This window comes from Elgaria multicarinata, chromosome 3 (assembly GCF_023053635.1).
Source record: "Elgaria multicarinata webbii isolate HBS135686 ecotype San Diego chromosome 3, rElgMul1.1.pri, whole genome shotgun sequence".
Classification (NCBI taxonomy): domain Eukaryota; kingdom Metazoa; phylum Chordata; class Lepidosauria; order Squamata; family Anguidae; genus Elgaria; species Elgaria multicarinata.
Genome location: NC_086173.1, coordinates 166,452,011 through 166,471,289, shown reverse-complemented (window position 1 = coordinate 166,471,289; position 19,279 = coordinate 166,452,011). Strand labels below are relative to the sequence as shown.

Here is a 19,279-nt window from a genome sequence, read left to right as displayed (position 1 = left end):
TCATAGTTGATGGTCTATTCTTGTCCCATATCCTCCAATCCTTTCAATAATCCAGAATCTCAGGTCTTTGTCATCATGGCCCATATCAAGAAAATGCTTGATCAGAGGTGCCTGAAGTCTTTTGCAGCGAATGCAGCTTTTGGGATTCATGCCATCAAGAGTCCATGTAATTTATTGTACATAGTATGACCACAAGAAGCATCAGAACCCGCATCTGTGAGCACAAAAGCTGCATTCGCTCCAAAAGTGTAAGTTTTCTTAAACTTACTTTGTTTACAGGAGGGAGGATCCCAGACAGAGGAGGGGGAGGTGGGAAGGAATGAAATGGGTCAGGTCAGGGCCGAGGGCAGCATTTCCCAATCGGTTTGACTTTCAGGTCTCATTCTAAAGTTTGTTTATTTATTTATTTATTTATTTATTACATTTAAATACCGCCCAATAGCTGGAGCTCTCTGGGCGGTTCACAAAGTTGATCTACCATCAAAGCCACACAACACAGGAACTTGTGTCTTTGTCAGGGGGCTGAGAATTAAGCCCTGGGATAAGAACCTCAGAACCTTTGTCTATTATCTTTGCAAAATCATGGAAAATGGGTGAGGTGCCAGACGACAGGAGGAGGGCTAACGTTGTCCCTATCTTCGAAAAGGGCAAAAAGGAGGAACCTGGGAACTACAGACCAGTCAATCTGACATCCATCCCTGGGAAAATTCTGGAGCAGATTATAAAGAAGTCAATCTGTAAATACCTTGAAATCAATTCGGTGATCGCTAGAAGCCAACATGGATTTGTCAGGAACAAGTCCTGTCAGACTAATTTGATCTCATTTTTTTGATCGGGTAACCTCCCTTGTAATGTAATCTTATATATTTGTAATATATTTGATGATTCTGTTTTATTTGATTATATATATGCTTGTAATAGCCTCAGCTACACAAATAAACTTTCTTTACTTACTTACTTACTTGTGGACTGTGGGAATGCTGTGGACGTCATATATCTTGACTTCAGCAAAGCTTTTGACAAAGTGCCCCATGATATTGTGATTAACAAAAGAGCAAAAAGTGGGCTAGATGGAACAACTATTAGGTGGATTCACAGTTGGCTACAGAATCGGACTCAAAGAGTACTTATCAATGGAACCTTCTCAATCTGGGGAGAGGCAACGAGTGGGGTGCCGCAGGGCTCAGTCCATGGCCCAGTGCTCTTCAACATTTTTATTAATGATTTGGACGAGGGGGTGCAGGGAACGCTGATCAAATTTGCAGATGACACCTAATTGGGTGGGATAGCTAATACCCTGGAAGACAGAAACAAACTTCAAAGTGATCTGGATAGGCTGGAGTGCTGGACTGAAAACAACAGAATGAAATTTAATAGGGATAAATGCCAAGTTCTACATTTAGCAAATAGAAACCAAAGGCACAGTTACAAGATGGGGGATACTTGGCTCAGCAATACTACAAATGAGAAGGATCTTGGAATTGTTGTAGATCGCAAGATGAATAGGAGCCAACAGTGCGATATGGCTGCAAGAAAGGCAAATGCTATTTTGGGCTGCATTAATAGAAGTATCGCTTCCAAATTACGTGAGGTCCTGGTTCCTCTCTATTCGGCCCTGGTTAGGCCTCATCTAGAGTATTGCGTCCAGTTCTGGGCTCCACAATTCAAGAAGGACGCAGACAAGCTGGAGCGTGTTCAGAGGAGGGCAACCAGGATGATCAGGGGTCTGGAAACAAAGCCCTATGAAGAGAGACTGAAAGAACTGGGCATGTTTAGCCTGAAGAAGAGAAGATTGAGAGGAGACATGATAGCACTCTTCAAATCCTTAAAAGGTTGTCACACAGAGGAGGGCCAGGATCTCTTCTCGATCCTCCCAGAGTGCAGGACACGGAATAACGGGCTCAAGTTAAAGGAAGCCAGATTCCAGCTGGACATCAGGAAAAACTTCCTGACTGTGAGAGCAGTATGACAATGGAATCAGTTGCCTGGTGAGGTTGTGGGCTCTCCCACACTAGAGGCCTTCAAGAGGCAGCTGGACAACCATCTGTCAGGGATGCTTTAGGGTGGATTCCTGCATTGAGCAGGGGGTTGGACTCGATGGCCTTGTAGGCTCCTTCCAACTCTGCTATTCTATGATTCTATAAGCAAAGTGCTAGAACACCAGCCAAAAGGAAAGACAGAACCTCCCAGACATTCTCTGATATCCAGCATTTTCCACTGTGAACATGAGAGGTTGGTGTCTACAAATGGTATTCCTGTTCTGTTGGGAGGACTCTGACAGCAGTTGAAGAAGGATTCCCTCCTTCCCCAGAACTTCACAAACCCATTCAGTTCTCCTGTCATCATGAGAAACTAAGAAGAGCCATTCTGGATCAGAACAAGGGTCCATCTAGTCCAGCATTCTCTCCCCACAGTGGGCCATCACCTGGAGGTAGGATATAGCCATCAGGACTAGTAGCCATCCACAGCCTTCTCCTACAGGATTTTGTCTAAACCCCATTTTAAACCATCTAAATTGGTGGCCATCACTACATCCTCTGGTAGGGAACTGCATATTTTAACCATCCAGTGTTAGCTTAACTATCCTCCAATGAGGGCCTGCTCTACACATGAAGAGCAACTATACTTGGGGGTTGGACCATTGGGAATTGGGGCATCCCTTCGTTAAAGGACATGTAAAATAATGTTGAGATAAGTAGTAAGAACACAGTCCCTATTAGTTATCAAGATGAAATGCTCTCACCTGGTCTTTGTCCTCTGCCTGACTCAGGAGGAAGCCTTCTGCCAGGGCCACCGCCTGGGAACTGGTCTCCGCTCCACATTCTCTGACCCAGCTCACCATCTCCTGGGGCAGGACAGCCAGGAACTTCTCCAGGACCACCAGGTCCAGCATCTGAGCTTTCGTGTGCTTTTCTGGCTTCAGCCACCGGCAGCAAAGGTGGTGGAGACGGCTGCAAACCCCTCGGGGCCCCATGGCCTCCTGGTAGCAGAAGTTCCTGAAGGGCTGAAGCTCCACGTCTGAGCAGGTGTTGCTCCCAGGCTGGTCCTGCTGCACTCTTCCTTCCCAGGGCTCTGCACGGCTCCTTTCCTGGATGTTGCAGGAGACGTTTTCTGGTTCAGGGCCTGCAAAGCTTTGCTCTTCCATCTTCACGCTCTTCTCCATCTCTGCTCCCACTAGGACTCGAAACAGCCTCCTGCCTTGGCTGCCAATTTCTCCTTTGAGGCAGGGACTGCGCTGTAGGAATTAAAGTGGAGCTTGTGAAGGAGGCACACAAGGTAGACCTGGTTAAAGTTCCCAACCCAGCCGCCCCCCTCCCACCGGATCCCAGTGAAACACTGGAACTGGAGCCAGTTCACCTGAGAATAACCACACTTCACCAAGGCTTCAGGCAATTTATTAAATCAGAGTAAGGCCCTGAGCGTCTGAACAATTAACAGGAGACAGGGGAGGGAGTGTGTGTGTGGGGGGGGGAAACAGTCTAAAAGTTACAATGAAACTAAAAGGCCACAGCAGCGAACAACTTTAAAAGAGCAATAAAAGCCACATCACGGCAAGCCATTGATTCAGAGCCACCCAAAGAAAGACACTCAGTCCTGGCTACGTAATACCTGATGGCACGGGGGTCCCTTTGCCACCCTTCTGGACCCCGAGCAGAATGACCCTTCCCCAAATGAACAGAGACCAAAAACAGAAACTAAGAAACTGATCCCCAGAGCTAAGCAGGTGTGGTGGCCTGGCTCCACCAATCCACAAACAAGAAGCTCCCCAGGGCTCCCGGTGAGGAGAGAAGGTTCCCACCTTCAGCTGCACAGATCAACAACCCTGTGGAACGGCCTTGGGCTACCGGCTGCCTTGATAAAACCTGGTAACGGAGCCAGATGGCTCCTTGACTGATCATTCTGCCAAAGGACAGCCGAACAACGCCCCCCCCTCCAGCTACAAGGCCCATGTGCCTTCCCCAATAATTTGATTCTTGTAAACACCAGTCTGGCAAGGTAGACCACAAATCCAAGCTTCAGAGCTGATATTTCGAGGGGGTGTCAAGGAACCCGGGAAAGGTTGGTCTCCTCTAAGTGGGATCGCTGAGTGGTGGTCAAAGACTCTAAGACGTAGTGGTGGTCATAGACTCTTAAGACGTAGGAGGTTGTGGGCTCTGCCACACTAGAGGCCTTCAAGAGGCATCCCTGACAGCCATTTGTCAGGGATGCTTTAGGGTGGATTCCTGCATTGAGCAGGGTCTTGGTCTCGATGGACTTATAGGCCCCTTCCAACTCTACTATTCTATGATTCTCTTTTTTTAGAAGGTTTATTACGAGCAGCGCTTCACACTGCAAGGTGGAAGCCCTCAGAGGACCCAAGGAACTGCCCACTATTTTCAGGAAATGCTAACATATTTATAGGGTCAGTCCCATTAGAAACAAGGCTGAACCTCTCCATAGAATAAACCAATCATGAAACAGTAACAGGTAAGCTTCTCAGCTAGTTATAAGCAAGGATTTTACACATTTGCAGAGTGCAATCTTTTCAAGGACAGAAAAACAATACATCAATGATTACTGAGAAACTTGTGCCCATCTGTTCATTTCATGGTTACCTCTTTCTAAAGCAAGCCACAACACCCTGTAACATTCCTAGGAGGCACACAATCTTGTGAAACTAGTGTTTCAATACTCTTCACAAGAGTTGGTGTCATGGTTGCATCCTTAACACATTTTCCAGTTACTGTGGAAGCATAGATACTTTGATTTCTAGAGAACAGGCCCAAAGCAATTTTATGAGCACAGGGTGGGCACAGGGGAAGCCCACATACCTATTTGCTTGAATTCCTGGACAGGATGCAGCTGAGAAGAACAGACCGCTTTGTTCGTAAGAGCCAGCACCTGTCTCAAAGGGGGCTCCGCGACCCCCGGCCAGATTTTTCAACCAGATTTGTAGTTGAAAATGAAGCTCTTACTCTACTTTGACGGGAGAGAGAGAGTGTGGAACCAGAGCTGAATGAATGCCATTAAAAGTTAATAATGTGTGAAAGCTTATTTTAAAATGAAGCAAGAAAACGCTGAATACTTTTTCAGCTTGTTAAACAAATGAAATATGCCACTAAGGAAGCCTTAAGAGATGAATGGTTTATATAGGGTGTTCATATGAAAAGGAGGACAGGGCTCCTGTATCTTTAACAGTTGTATTGAAAAGGGAATTTCAGTAGGTGTCATTTGTATATATGGGGAACCTGATGAAATTCCCTCTTCATCACAACTGTTAAAGCTGCAGGTGCCCTGCCCTCTTTTCAATCTGGTGACGGGAAGGGGGGGGGCATAAGGAATTACATTTATATATCATCCCATAGCCTGGGTGTATTTATTTATTACATTGATAAACCACCCCATAGCCAAAACTCTGCAATAAATAACTAAATGTATTGTTAACAACGATCTCCAGTTATTGACATAGCAAGAAAATACGAGCAAGGAAGCAACATTTGGTGATGCCTTTCATTTGGAAGTTATGTGATGTGTGGGTTATCAAGCAGTTATATGAAAAATGCTAGATACTCTGATTCTTGCTTTAAGTGGATTCTTTAATGTCAATATAGTAAAAATTATAGATTTTAGTGTAATTTTTAAAATAATTAAACTATAGTGTCATATTTTTAAAAAAATAGTGTAAATTGGGAAATTATTTAAAAAATAATTTTTTCTCCCGTGTCGGTTCTTTGATGTCTACTCAAGGTCCCACTACAGCTGAAGCTTTCCCCACATCCCGTACATTTATATGGCTTCTTTCCTGTGTGGTCATCCTTTACACAAAGCCATGAAATTCAATAAATAAAAAAACCTACGGTTTACAAAACAACCTTAAAGGCTCTACAGTTTTCAACCAAACTCCAAAAAGCAGGAAAATTGGGAGTTAAGGCTCACAAGCCTTTAACGCCACATCCTCCCTAAGGAGGCAGAAAGTGCCAGTGAAATTCTCATTCTCCCAAAGCAGATATAAACCATGAGGACAGGATGGAGAATAGGATACTCAGAGGTGGTGGTGGGGTTGTGGAAAACTGATGACGGACAACTTAGGTCCACCTACTTCTCTTTCTTTGTTTAGAGCAGCCCTTCCCCAACCTGGTGCCCTCCAAAGGTGTTGGACTACAACTCCCATCATTGCAAGTCAGTATGTCCCATGGACAGGAATGCTGTGACTTGTACTCTCAAACATGTGGAGGGCAGCAGGCTATCATATGCAGAAGTGACTGAGGGGTTCTGGAAAACTGATCGGGGAATGCTGTTCTAGAGCAAGAGCAGGCAAAATGTAGATCTTTAGATGTTTTGGCATTCAACTCATAAAAGTCTCTGTCAGCATGGACAGTGATCAAGAATGCTGCGAATGCTGTGACCGCAGAGGATTTTTCTGACGTGTTCAGCAGTGTGAGATCAAAGGCAGAGCTACCACCTACTAGATCCATGTGTTAGGAATGATTATTTCAAAAACTATTGATGAAAATGATTTTTGTCCTCACCATAACATGGGAGTTGCAGCGCAGCACATCTGGAGAGCACCAGGCTGGAGAAGGATGGTTTATACTTGGATCCTATACATGTCTTCTCAGAAGCCAGTGCCACTGAGTTTACTAGGGCTTCCCCCCAAGTGGTACAGGATTGCAAACTAATCTCATCTGAAAGGAGTTCAAGACACCCAAACTAATCCTTTTCTGTTCCTCTGTCACTCTGATGAGAGTATTGTGGAGGGACTGTGGGGAGTGAACAGGATATTTTGTATGAACACATTTTAAGGAAAAACATTGGTTCTTTAAAGGGCAGGGTATTTACCAAAAGCTGAAAGTGCCAGCCCTTGCTCTGGTTCTACATCTCCAATGAACCAGAGTTTCTCTCCCAATCCATCCCACCGCTCCCTTTCTATGCCCTCTCTGCTCCCAGCACTTGAACCCCAATCAGGGACCTGAGTAACAGCAGTTTCTCCCCACTCTCAGGATGTGAACTTCGGGCTCACTTAATACATCAAAGAGGGACGTACTAAAACCAACAGCAGGCTCCCTTCTTAATCAACAAAAGCGCCCCAGGTTGTATTCCGAAGGCCTCGTGACCAAAGTGACTTATGAATTTTGCTTATTCATTAGGTTTGAATCAGGGAGAGGAAACAAAATAAAAATTGCAATGAAAACAGGACCCCAGGGCAGCCTTTTGCCCACAGGAGGGGGGACATTCCTCCTCCCCACCCGGGGCTCCCTCTCTCTTCCAACCCACCCCCTGCCCCAAACCTGCACCCCCTATCCTGTGGGGGCTCTCTTTCCGCCCCCTCCCCCCTGGGACCCCCTTGCAGTCTGCACTCACCGACTCCTTCGCAGGGGAAAAGAGGCTGCAGGCGGGAGACAGACGAGGCGAGCAGGGGGAGAATCCCAGGCTCCTTTGCAATAGGGGGGGGAAGGAAGTGTGGGGCCGGAAGGGAGGGGCCTCATCCAGCCTGGGCTCTAGGTCCCAGCCCCCTCTCCGCCTCTTTAACCCTTTGGTGGTGGCAGCACTTGAGAGCCGCAGAGGCTCCTGGCAAAGACACGGACCTGGGAAGGGGGCTTTTCCACAATGGGGGGGGGGGTCCTTTATCCCCCCCAGCAGCATCGCTGCCCCATCTGCACTTGGGGTTTTTGTGGGATCCACAGCCGTTTCCCCTTTGAGTGCGTAACGCAGCCTCCGGCATGGGAGCCCTCCGTCCTGCTGCCTGCCCTTGCTGCAGAACAGCGTTCCCCAACCTGGTGCCCTTCAGAACTCTAAACATGAATAGATGCTCTAAAAAGAGAGAGGTCAAGTAAGGTGAGCCTATGAAAAGGAGGACAGGGCTCCTGTATCTTTAGCAGCTGCATAGAAACAATAATTTCAGCAGGTGTCATTTTTATAATATGAGGAACCTGGTGAAATTCCCTCTTCATCACAACAGTTAATGCTGCAGGAGCCCTGCCCACTTTTAAACCTGGTCACTCTAGTATAGCTCCTGCAGCTTTAACTGTTGCGATGAAGAGGGAATTTCAGCAGGTTCCCCATATTATGCAAATGGCACCTGCTGAAATTCCCTTTTCTATGCAACTGTTAGAAATGCAGGAGCCCTGTCTTCCTTTCCATAGGGTCACCCTAATGTTAGGTGAGGCCTTATCAAGGTACAGGAAGATTCTGGACCCACGAAGCCGCTAGCCGTGAGGAGTACAACACTCATGGCAACTTCTGCTCATAGTGGCCTCTTGTTGCACACCTTGACCCCTTCTTTGAGAGCAGGTCTGAATCCATCTCAGGCTCAAGGCAGGAAAACCTTCGGCCCTCCTCGAAATAAGAGGTCTGCTGATGAACCAGAGTTTCTCTCCCAATGCATCCCAGGGCTCCGTTCTAAGCCCCCTCTGTTCCCTGCACTTGAACCCCAAAAAGGGATGGAAGCGAACAATGATTTCCGCCCTCTCTTAGGACGTGAATAGCAGGGCTCCCTTCATCCATAAAAGCAGGACATATTAAAGCCAATGAAAGCATTTGCCCAAAGAAAATCCATACTTGCCCGCAGAGAAAACATAGCACAGTCCTTGTCTTTCAGTCAGCTGCACTTAGGTTTTATTCAGTATAATTTGATTTTATATTTCTGACTATTAATTTTGTTTATTGTGATTATCTTCTTGTGTTGCATTGTTTGGCATTGTAGTAGTAGTATTTATTTATGTTGTAGTCATGCAATAAGTCTTAAATCGCATCAAAGAATTCATGCAGGCAGAAGCTCCATCAGCGCTCAAACTGTGCAGTCAGCATCCATCATAGCAAAGGCTTGAAATTGCTTTGAAGTAGGCATGTGCTCCACTCCGATTATGAGCGTAGAAGCAGTAGCGGATTGGCCTGCTCCGCCTTACCCAGAGGCGGAGTAGAAGCGGGCCACGGACCCCTAGAAGCAAGGCGAAGAGAAGCGCCCATTTTTCGGAGCTCCTAGTTCAGGCGGAGCGCTCCGGTCGCCATCTTGAAAACATTTCGCCCATAGGATTGCATTGCGGGAAATAATCGCGGATAACTAGGTTCTTTTTGAAGCTATCGTTCTGGAAATTCTTGTGCACAGAGAGTCGTGGATGGGGGTCATTTTGAGACTACTCTCTGCGTCGTGCGGGTCACGTGCTAGAATTTTTTTAAAAATCGGGTCAACAGCGCGGCTCAAACGGTGATTTTCGGCTTTTCGCCCATAGGATTGCATTGCGGGAAAGACTCGGGGATAACTGCGTTGGTTTTTAAGCTATCATTCTGGAAATTCTTGTGCACAGAGAGTCGTGGATGGGGGTCATTTTGAGACTACTCTCACCTCTCTGTGTGGTGCGGGTCGCGTGCTAGAATTTTAAAAAAAATCGGCGGGAAAAATACCTTTTTCAAAGGGCTGAGGGGCAGAGTCAGCTCCCGGTCATGATCCCATGATCCCAAAGTTGGAGGAGGGGATAGGCAAAACAGGTAACTTGGGATTCTGGGAACTTCTCTTTCTTAATCTGAACGGACTTTTCCCAGTGTTTTTTAACACAGTAGCCCCACCAAATGCACAAACACAACCTGAAATCATATACTAAGCCAATAAAAAGAGATAGAAACACAGCACTGCTACTCACCCTAACTTTGGGGAACAACTGAAAAGATGTGGGGCAAGGGGATGAGCTCCCCTAGGGCATCTCATTGTGGACGTGCCCCCACTCTCTCCTGTACTTGGAGGGCCATCAGAGCCCTCCAAAGAGAGTAACCCGGTGGAGCAATGCCTATCATGAGTCGAAGTGAGCGTTCTACTTCTCGTAGTGGTGGAGCAATGCCTATCATGAGTTGAAGTGAAAGTTCTACTTCTCAGCTCGTGGTGAAGCAATGGCTTTCATGAGTCGAACTAGCAGCTGCTTCCCTCTCCCCCAGGCACGTCCCCCTATTACTGGTAAAAGACAGATACAGCCTTTTCTTAAAAGTTATTCTTGTTGTTTATTCAGCAACACTGCTACTTTTAATTCCACCCCTCCTTTGTTTATTTATTTATTTATTTATTTATTCCATTTTATATGCATTACTGGCTTATCCTTGGCTCACTTCCTTATGCCCCCAGAAATGTCTGCTGCCTGCCTGCCTGCCTGCCTGCCTTCCCTCCCTCCTCCCCTGCCCACCTCGCAGGGATGTTGTGTGTGTGTGGCTTTGACTCAGGGGAGAAGTCCTTCCTGCACTCACTTGAGTCTCGGCATGCCTATGTATCCCTGGATAAGCTTTCATGGTGGTGAGTTTGAGGGTTTTTTTAACGTGCAAATTGACGGAGCTATGGAAAGGGGTGTTGGATTTTCATAAATTCCCCAAAAATCAGGGGATGATGGGACTGCTTTGAGTCTGGGCGTCCGTGTGGACACATGGATAAGCTGTCCTGGTGACAAGTTTGAGGTTTCTAACATGCAAATTGACGGAGCTATCTCAAGGGGTCTGAATGGGGTGCCCGATTTTCAAAAATTCCCCAAAAATAAGGGGGTGATGGGATTTGCTTGAAACTTGGCGTGCGTGTGGACACGTGGATAAGCTTTCATGGTGCTGAGTTTGAGGTTTCTAACTTGAACAGAAAAAGCGTTGTATAATTTTTTAGCTTTCAATGCAACCCTATGGCGGGAAAAACAGAGCTCCAATCCGGATCTGGAGCTCCATGCAGAGTGGAGCGGAAGTGGGCGGAGCGGGGGTGGGGCAAAGCGGGCCGCTCCGAAAACGGCAGATCTGGAAATGAAGCGGAGCGGGGGGTCCGTGCACACCCCTACTTTGAAGGTCACACATGAGGAAGAGTCCAGTAAATTCTAATAGTAACACCTTTCAGTAGAGCAGATCCCTTGGTTTTAAAAGCCTCCGTTACAGGAGAACGAATACAATTGGAGTAGAATATTTCATCAATCAACCTTGATGACCCATAGAAAATTCACACAAGCATGGAGTGCTGAAAATGTGGAAGAAAAGTCCCCACAGCATGTCCGACTGTGGGGAAGGAACTTTCCCTGGAGCCAACACCTTCCAAAGCTGTCTGAGTAGTCCTGGCTTAAGCACTTGCCTGCTGATCTAGGAGGAATAAACTTTGCCTGATGCTGTGAGTCCCCATGGCCATGAGGATTGTTCCAGGAGTGCAGCTCTGGTAACCACCTGGCCAGTTTCCCCCAGAATCTCCGGGTTTTCATACCCTCTGGGGGGCTCCTGGGGTGGATTTTCAATTTATTTTAAAACCTCTGGGGAAAGCGTGGGGGGCGTGGGGGAGCAGGCTGCACGTTTTCTGGACTCCAGGAAAGTGCACAGATCGCATTCGCCATTAGCCTGGCTGGGGAATATTTGCGCCTGGATGGACAATCCCTGTGGGAGAGGCTGTGCGGCAGCAGTAGTGGCAGCAGCAGCATGGGGCGAGGTGGCGGTAGTGGTGGTGACCAGTGAGGCAAGGCAAGGCGGGCGCTGTTTAATAAATTCTTCCCCGTGGCATCCGTACAGTACTGTCCCCAAAGGCACAGACTAATATATATAAGGTGCCGGAAAGCACACAACGACCCAAACCATAAATGGGTTTCTTGTTAATCATCTCTCTTCACTAGTGGTTTGGGTCGTTGTGTGCTTTCAGGAACCTTATATAAATTAGTCATTTAAAAACTACTGCCTTCTATTTATTTTTGCCCAAAGTCACAGACAACATGTCTTCCCAGCATTTTTTTTATTACAAACATCACAGACATCCATACCACAAGAACATTACAAAGAGTACAAACAAAAATACAATTAAAAAATCATCTATGGTTAAGGTGTACTTTTGGCTTTCTTCATATCAGAAATGCGAACTATCTTTTCTCGTTCCTCCATTACATTTAACACAGTAAACACATTCTTTTCTTTCTTCTATCTTAACTATATCTCCACAGACAAATACATCCTTTCTCTCTGTTTCTTGCAAAAATGCTATCAGAGGTTTCCATTCAGATATAAACGTGGATGTGGACTTTTCGTTATCGATGTGAGTTTTGCCATCTCCGCCAACTCCAACATCTTCAACATCCATTCATTCGTTGTTGGTGTTTCATTCTCCCATTTTTGTGCATACAACGGTCTCGCTGCCGTTGTCATATATAGAAATAAAGTTCCCCCCTTCTCTTTCAGCTGTTTATCTATTAGACCCAGAAGGAAGGCTCCTGTTTCATTTGTATGTTAGTCTTGAGAATTTTTTTGAATTCAAGGGTGTATTTGTATCCAGAATGCTTTGGCTTTTTTACAAGTCCACCGAAGAAGATAAACGTTTCCTCCTCCTCCTCCTCTTCCTAATTTCCAACAGTTTTCCGAGGGACTCTTATACATTTTAGCCCATTTTACAGGAAACATATACCATCTGTACATCATATTAAAAAATTATCTTTAAGTCTTGAATATAATGAACATTTCAAACCTTCCCCCACCATATTTTCCCATTTTATCATAGTCTTTTACCTATTCATCCTCCGTCTCGTACTTTAATAAAAGTTTATGCATCTTTGAGATAACATGTTCATCATTTGGACATAACTTCATTTCAAATTCAGATTTTGATTGCTCAAACCCACCATTCTTGTGTCTATTTTAAACCTTTCCACGACTTTTGCACAAGGAAACCTAATTTGTACATACCAAAACACGTACGACCATCTTTCAGCAGTTCCTCCCTTGATTTTAACTGATATTCATCTTGTGACATTTGTAATACATCATTATATGTCAACCATTTAGGCATATTTGTCAATTCCCTTCTATAAATAGCCCCCTGGGCCGATACCCAAAGTGGTATTTTATGACAGAACCTTGGTTTACATTATTATTAAATTCTACATTAACCTTGGCTTTATTGTACCACAAGTAGCCATGCCATCCAAATCTCAATTCGTGTCCTTCCAGTTCCAACAGTTTCCTATTTTTCATCAACACCCAATCTTTCATCCACATTAAACAGCAGCCCAAGAAATACACTTTGAGGTCCGGTAGGCCCAGCCCTCCTCTTTCTTTTGCATCCTGCAATATTTTAATTTTAACTCTTGGGTTTTTTTATTGCTGTATAAACATAGATCTCTCTCTCTCTCACTGCTCAAATGGTAAATTCAATGTTACAATGGGTATTGTTTGAAACAAAAATAACATTCTAGGCAAAGCATTTATTTTAATTGTTGCAATTCTCCCCAAAAGTGACAGTTGAACCTTTTCCCATCTTGCAAAACCTTTAACTTCATTCCAAACCTTAACATAATTATTATGAAATAACATAAAATTCATGTTTGTCAAAAATAGTTACCAAATAAGCTTGGCCACAGCATAAAGAACTTGATCAGAAGGGCTTTAAACTGAATCTTATGGGGCTGGGAGACCTAAACTTGAAGGCAACAACAGATGTGGGCCCATGCATCCTAACGCAGAGAACAGCTCCAATAGTGCCCCAAGATATTGTCCAAAACAATATAGGAACAAAGCCAGATTATAAAGCACATGGTCTTCGATGCCTATATGCTAATGTCCAGAGTGTGGGAAACAAACAAAACAAACTTGAACTTTTATTACATGAAGAAGAAACCAATGTGGCTCCACCAAAAGCTTAGGGATGATCTGAAAACAAAAAAGGGATACATACAGGAAGTGGAAAGAAGGCCAGGCTACAAAAGAAGAGTACAGACAGGTGGCACAGAAGTGCCGAAATGGCGTCAAGAAGGCTAAAGCTGAAAATGAGCTGAGATTAGCGAGGGATGCTAAAAGCAATAAAAAGGCTTTCTTCAGACACATGAATAGTAAAACACACAGGAAAGAAATGGTGGTTCAACTGCTTGACGAGGATGGGTAATTGATAACAGATGACAAAGAAAAGCCTAAAGTGCTGAATTTCTACTTTGGCTCAATCTTTTCCCATAAGCGGGTCTATGATCCCTCTGGAAAAAGTGAAGCACAAGTATGAGGGGGCAGGATTGCAGTCTGAGATTGAGAAAGAAATGGTAAAGGAACACCTAATTTCCTTGAATGAGATCAAATCTCCAGGGCCTGATGAACTGCATCCTAGAGAAATGAAGGAGCTAGCGGAAGAACTCTCAGAACCACCGTCTATTATCTTTGCGAAATCATGGAAGACGGGTGAGGGGCCGTATGTCTGGAGGAGGGCGAACGTTGTCCCTTCTTCAAACAGGGCCCTTGGAAAAGACAGGCCAGTCAGTCTGACATCCGTCCTTGGGAAAATTCTGGAGCAGGTTCTAAAGAAGTCAATCTGTAAGCACCTTGAAAACAATACAATAATTACAAGAAGACAACAGGGATTTGTCAAGAACAAATCCTGTCAGACTAATCTGATCTCATTGTTCGATCGCATAACCTCCCTTGTGGACTGTGGGAATGCTGCGGATGTCATATATCTTGACTTCAGCAAAGCTTTTGACAAAGTGCCCCATGATATTCCGATAAACAAAAGAGCTAAAAGTGAGCTAGATGGAACAACTATTAGATGGATACATAGTTGGCCACAGACTCAGACTCAAAGAATGCTTATCAACAGTACCTTCTCAATCTGGGGGGAGGTAAGGAGTGGGGTACCGCAGGGCTCAGTCCTGGGCCCAGTGCTCTTCAACATTTTTATTAAAAGTTGAAGGAGGTTGAGGGAACGCTTATCAAGTTTGCAGATGACACCAAATGGGGTGGGATAGCTAATACCCTGGAAGACAGAAACAAACTTCAAAGTGATCTTGATAGGCTGGAGTGCTGGGCTGAAAACAACAATTAATAGGGATTAATGCCAATTTCTACACCTAGGAAAAGGAAACCAAATGCACATTTACAAGATACGTGACTCAGCAATACTACAAACAAGAACCACCTTGGAATTATTCTAGATCACAAGCTGAATATGAGCCAACACTGTGAAATGGCTGCAAAAATAGCAAATGCTATTTTGGGCTGCTTTAATAGAATTCTTTGATGCTCCTTAAGGTGTGAGCTCAGAGCAAAGCTCTTCTCGCACTCAAATCATTTCTAGGGCTTCTCCCCAGTGTGAATTCTTTGGGTTTTTTTGTTTTTGTTTTTAAAAAAACCTTAACATCATTTGCCTATTAAACATATTTATACTAAACATAACAGTGCTCCCCCCACCTCGGGATCTCATTCCTGTTTCCAAAAACTCATAGTTTCATCTGTTGGTGGTTTCCCACTTCCTTTAGAAAACACAAACTCCAGGAACTTTTTCCATATACCCTCAAAATCATTCGTTTTTACTATACCTTTTTTCATTTTAATATTACATGTCAATTTATCATTTATAGCAATGTCCCACACTTCTTTATACCATTCTTCAATACAATAGTCTCCTTGCATCTTCCAGTTCCTAGCTACAATCAGCCTCGCAGCCGTCAGCAGGTTCGTTATTAGCTCTTTCGTTTCTTTATTGCATTTAAGTTCTTCTTGCGGTGAAAGTAGTGCAATCCTTGGTGTGACCTCTACTTTAAATCCCACTATCTGCTCAATCTCATAAAAAACCATCTCAGTGTGAATTCTTTGACGATGCTTAAGGTTTGTGCTTCGAGCGAAGCTCTTCCCGCACTCAAAGCATTTATGGGGCTTCTCCCCAGTGTGAATTCTTTGATGACTCTTAAGTTGTACACCGTGAGCAAAGCTCATCCCATTCTTTAAGCATTCATGGGGTTCTCCCCAGTGTGATTTCTTTGATGCAGCTTAAGTTTGCTTCTTTCAGAAAAGCTCTTCCCGCACTCAAAGCATTTATAGGGCTTCTCCCCAGTGTGAATTCTTTGATGCCGCTTAAGGTGTGTTCTCTGAGCAAAGCTCTTCTCGCACTCAAAGCATTTATATGGCTTCTCCCCAGTGTGAATTCTTTGATGCAGCTTAAGGCTGCTGCTCTGAGTAAAGCTCTTCCTGCACTCAAAGCATTTATACGGCTTCTCCCCAGTGTGAATTCTTTGATGCAGCTTAAGGTTCCTGCTCTGAGCAAAGCTCTTCCCGCACTCAAAGCATTTATAGGGCTTCTCCCCAGTGTGAATTCTTTGATGATGCTTAAGGTTTGTGCTCCGAGAAAAGCTCTTCCCGCATTGTAAGCATTTATAGGGCTTCTCCTCAGTGTGAATTCTTTGATGACTCTTAAGATGTATACCACGAGCAAAGCTCTTCCCGCACTCAAAGCATTTATGGGGCTTCTCCCCAGTGTGAATTCTTTGATGCAGCTTAAGGCTGCTGCTCTGAGCAAAGCTCTTCCCGCACTCAAAGCATTTATAGGGCTTCTCCCCAGTGTGAAGTCTTTGATGATGCTTAAGGTTTGTGCTCTGAGAAAAGCTCTTCCCGCACTCAAAGCATTTATAGGGCTTCTCCCCAGTGTGAATTCTTTGATGCCGCTTAAGGCTGCTGCTGTCAGCAAAGCTCTTCTCGCACTCAAAGCATTTATAGGGCTTCTCCCCAGTGTGAATTCTTTTATGCAAGTTAAGTTGTGAGTGGAAAGTGAATTGTTTTTCAAACACTAAGCACTGAAACCTTTGATATTTGTTAGAATGAATAATCTGAGTTTTACTCTGTTTCTTTCTTTTACGAATGTTCTTTTTACTTGGTGCTTCTAGTATTGGAGTTTCACAGACGTCTGATCCTTCCAAAGAAATAGATTCGTTTTTCCTCTTCTCTTCAGTTTCAGTTTCCCTTCTCTGGTGTGGGCCATTTTTCTTGCTCTCCCTGTGATCACCTGCAAGTATAAACACAGAAATCATCTTGAAATCTTGGAACAAAACAAATGGTTGCTGATTTAATTCACAGGATTAAAAAAAAAATATCGTTGGCAGGGCAGATCCTTCTAAACATATTAAATATCCCGATGATCAATAGAACTGAGAACTAGACTGCCATACAATGCTTTCATTTTTTTGGAATATCTCATATAAAGTAGCTCAGAGAATAAATGAACAACATAAAATACTGTAAAAATAAAATACACTTAAAATCTGCCATTTTATCCTAGCTGATCATTTAACTGGGAACTGGAAAGTGGGAATTCAACTCTAATGGTTATTTTTAATGTCTAGTTATATCTTAAAATGAAAAGCAAGCTGTCCAGAGCTGTCTTCTTTAAAGGCTGAACTTTCCTGTCCTCCATGGAGACCATTAAGATAATATCTGTAACATCTTCAATATTACGCAGATGCAATTATAGCAGCAAAGTAAGATGGGTTGGCAGCCATCTCTGCCACAGAGCAAGTCCATCAATGGGCTTTTCTCAATGTTTTGTCAGGTCTTCGGAGTCAATGACACTTGTATTCTGCACTGACACAAAGAAAGAAGAGTTGAAATTCCACCTTCCAGGATCTGGCAAGAAGGCAGAGAGGGAGCCTTACCCAGAGAAATCCCATTCCTTACCCAGAGAGGCCAGGATCCCACGATTCTCCTCCATGACTTCTTTGTGCAGAGTCCTCTGGCCTGGATCCAGCAGAGCCCACTCCTCCTCCGAGAAATGCACGGCCACCTCCTCAAAGGTCACCAGACCCTGATAGAAGAAGAAGAAATTATGTTCTCTTTAAGCATTATGTAGCAATCCATGAAGACAAGGATGGTGAGGTCCTCTTTCTGAATGCCAAAGCATTGTGAGTGACCTTCAAGGCCTTCCTAGCAGCCATCTTGTGGAAGAGCAAAGGCTAAAGGGGCAGGTTCTTCCAGGACCAAAGAGATGTGCAGGAGACGGAGGCCCCCAGGACTCCCCTACCTGCCCAGGCTGTGCAGAAACCGCTTCCACTCCACCACCAAGCGAAGGAGGCCCAGAAGGACCCCCCAGGATCAGTTCACTTCCCCTGCAGGTTGTTTTGCTCCCTGTGAGGAAGGTAAAGAAGGTGGGAAGGTGAGAAGGTAAGTTAACATTCTTAACTATTCCCATTTTCACTGTTTATTTTCAGTGTTTATTTATTGATTGCATTTGTTTACCATACCATAGCCGAAGCACTTAAAAACAATATCCAAATATTTAAAAATGCGAAAACATACAATATACACATACATATAAAACTACTATAACAAGTTTTAAAACTATGACCCTAAAAAAACAGACCCAGGCTAATTAATTACATATTGCTGATTACATATTGCTAATTACATATTGCTTGACCTGGCACTGAAAAGATAACGATGTCGGTGCCATGTGAACCACATTGGGGAGATAGTTCCACAGCTGGGGGGCCACCACAGAGAAGGCCTCTCCCTTGTTGTCGTCCTCTGATCTTCTCTCTTAGTAGGAGCCTGGAGGAGGATTTTAGTTGCTGAGTGTGTAAGACCGGGCCGGAGTGGGTCTGATACCCTTGAACCACATTACTAAACATTTCCTTTTTGAGTATCTCCCCCAGCAAAATCAGGCTAAAGGAGAACATCAAGATAACTCATGGACATCAGGCGTACTTGAGGGAGGGAGACCATGGGAAAACACATACACGAATCCTTACCCAGTGAGGAGGGTCCTCCGTCCCCCTCCTGCAAGATCCACCTCTCCAGCGGCCTCTGTGTGATGCCCGGTGGAGCCTTCTCTGCCTCAGGGAAATCTGCGGGTGCTCTGGCCAACATCCCCTCGAACTGGAGCAGGAGGGAGGATCCCAGGCAGAGAAGAGGGATTAGAGAAGGAAAGAAACGGCTCAGGTCAAGGCCAAGGGCAGCATTTCCCAATCACTTTACCTTTCAGGTCTCATTCTAAAGTTGATCTACCATCCAAGCCACACAGCACAGGAACTTGTGTCTTTGTCAGGGGGCTAAGAGTTCAACCCCGATATCCAGCATTTTCCACTGTAAACACAGCAGTTTGGCTTCCACAAATACTATTCCTGTTCTGTTGGGAGGACTCTGACACTTGTTGAAGAAGGATCCCCTCCTTCCCCAGAACTTCACAAACCCATTCATTTCTCCTGTGATCATAAGAATGTAAGAAGAGCACAAGAAGGACATGAGTGCAAGAGCAACCTCCTGCCCACGTTCCCCAGAAACTGGTTTACATATAATCACAGAGTTGGAAGGGGCCTACAAGGCCATCGAGTCCAACCCCCTGCTCAATGCAGGAATCCACTCTAAAGAGTACCTGAAAGATGATTGTCTAGCTGCCTCTTGAAGGCCTCTAGTGTGGGGGAGCCCACAACCTCCCTAGGTAACTGATTCCATTGTCGTACTGCTCTAACAGTCGGGACGTTTTTCTTGATGTCCAGACACACAGCACAAGAACTTGTATCTTTGTCAGGGGGCTGTGAATTCAGCCTTGGCATAAAAACTCTCAGAACCTTTGTAT

The 19,279-nt window shown here is 44.8% G+C and overlaps 1 protein-coding gene across 1 annotated transcript in view; it reads right to left on the bottom strand.

The window, feature by feature from the left end:
* LOC134395749 (uncharacterized) overlaps positions 1 to 19,279 on the bottom strand; it is a gene marked incomplete at its 5' end in the record, with an annotated part of 243,620 nt that overhangs the window by 23,527 nt on the left and 200,814 nt on the right. Inside the window, 3 exon segments of the mRNA XM_063121911.1 lie at positions 5,738 to 5,777; positions 15,511 to 15,619; positions 15,703 to 16,498. Coding sequence (XP_062977981.1) covers positions 5,738 to 5,777; positions 15,511 to 15,619; positions 15,703 to 16,498 — 945 coding nt within the window.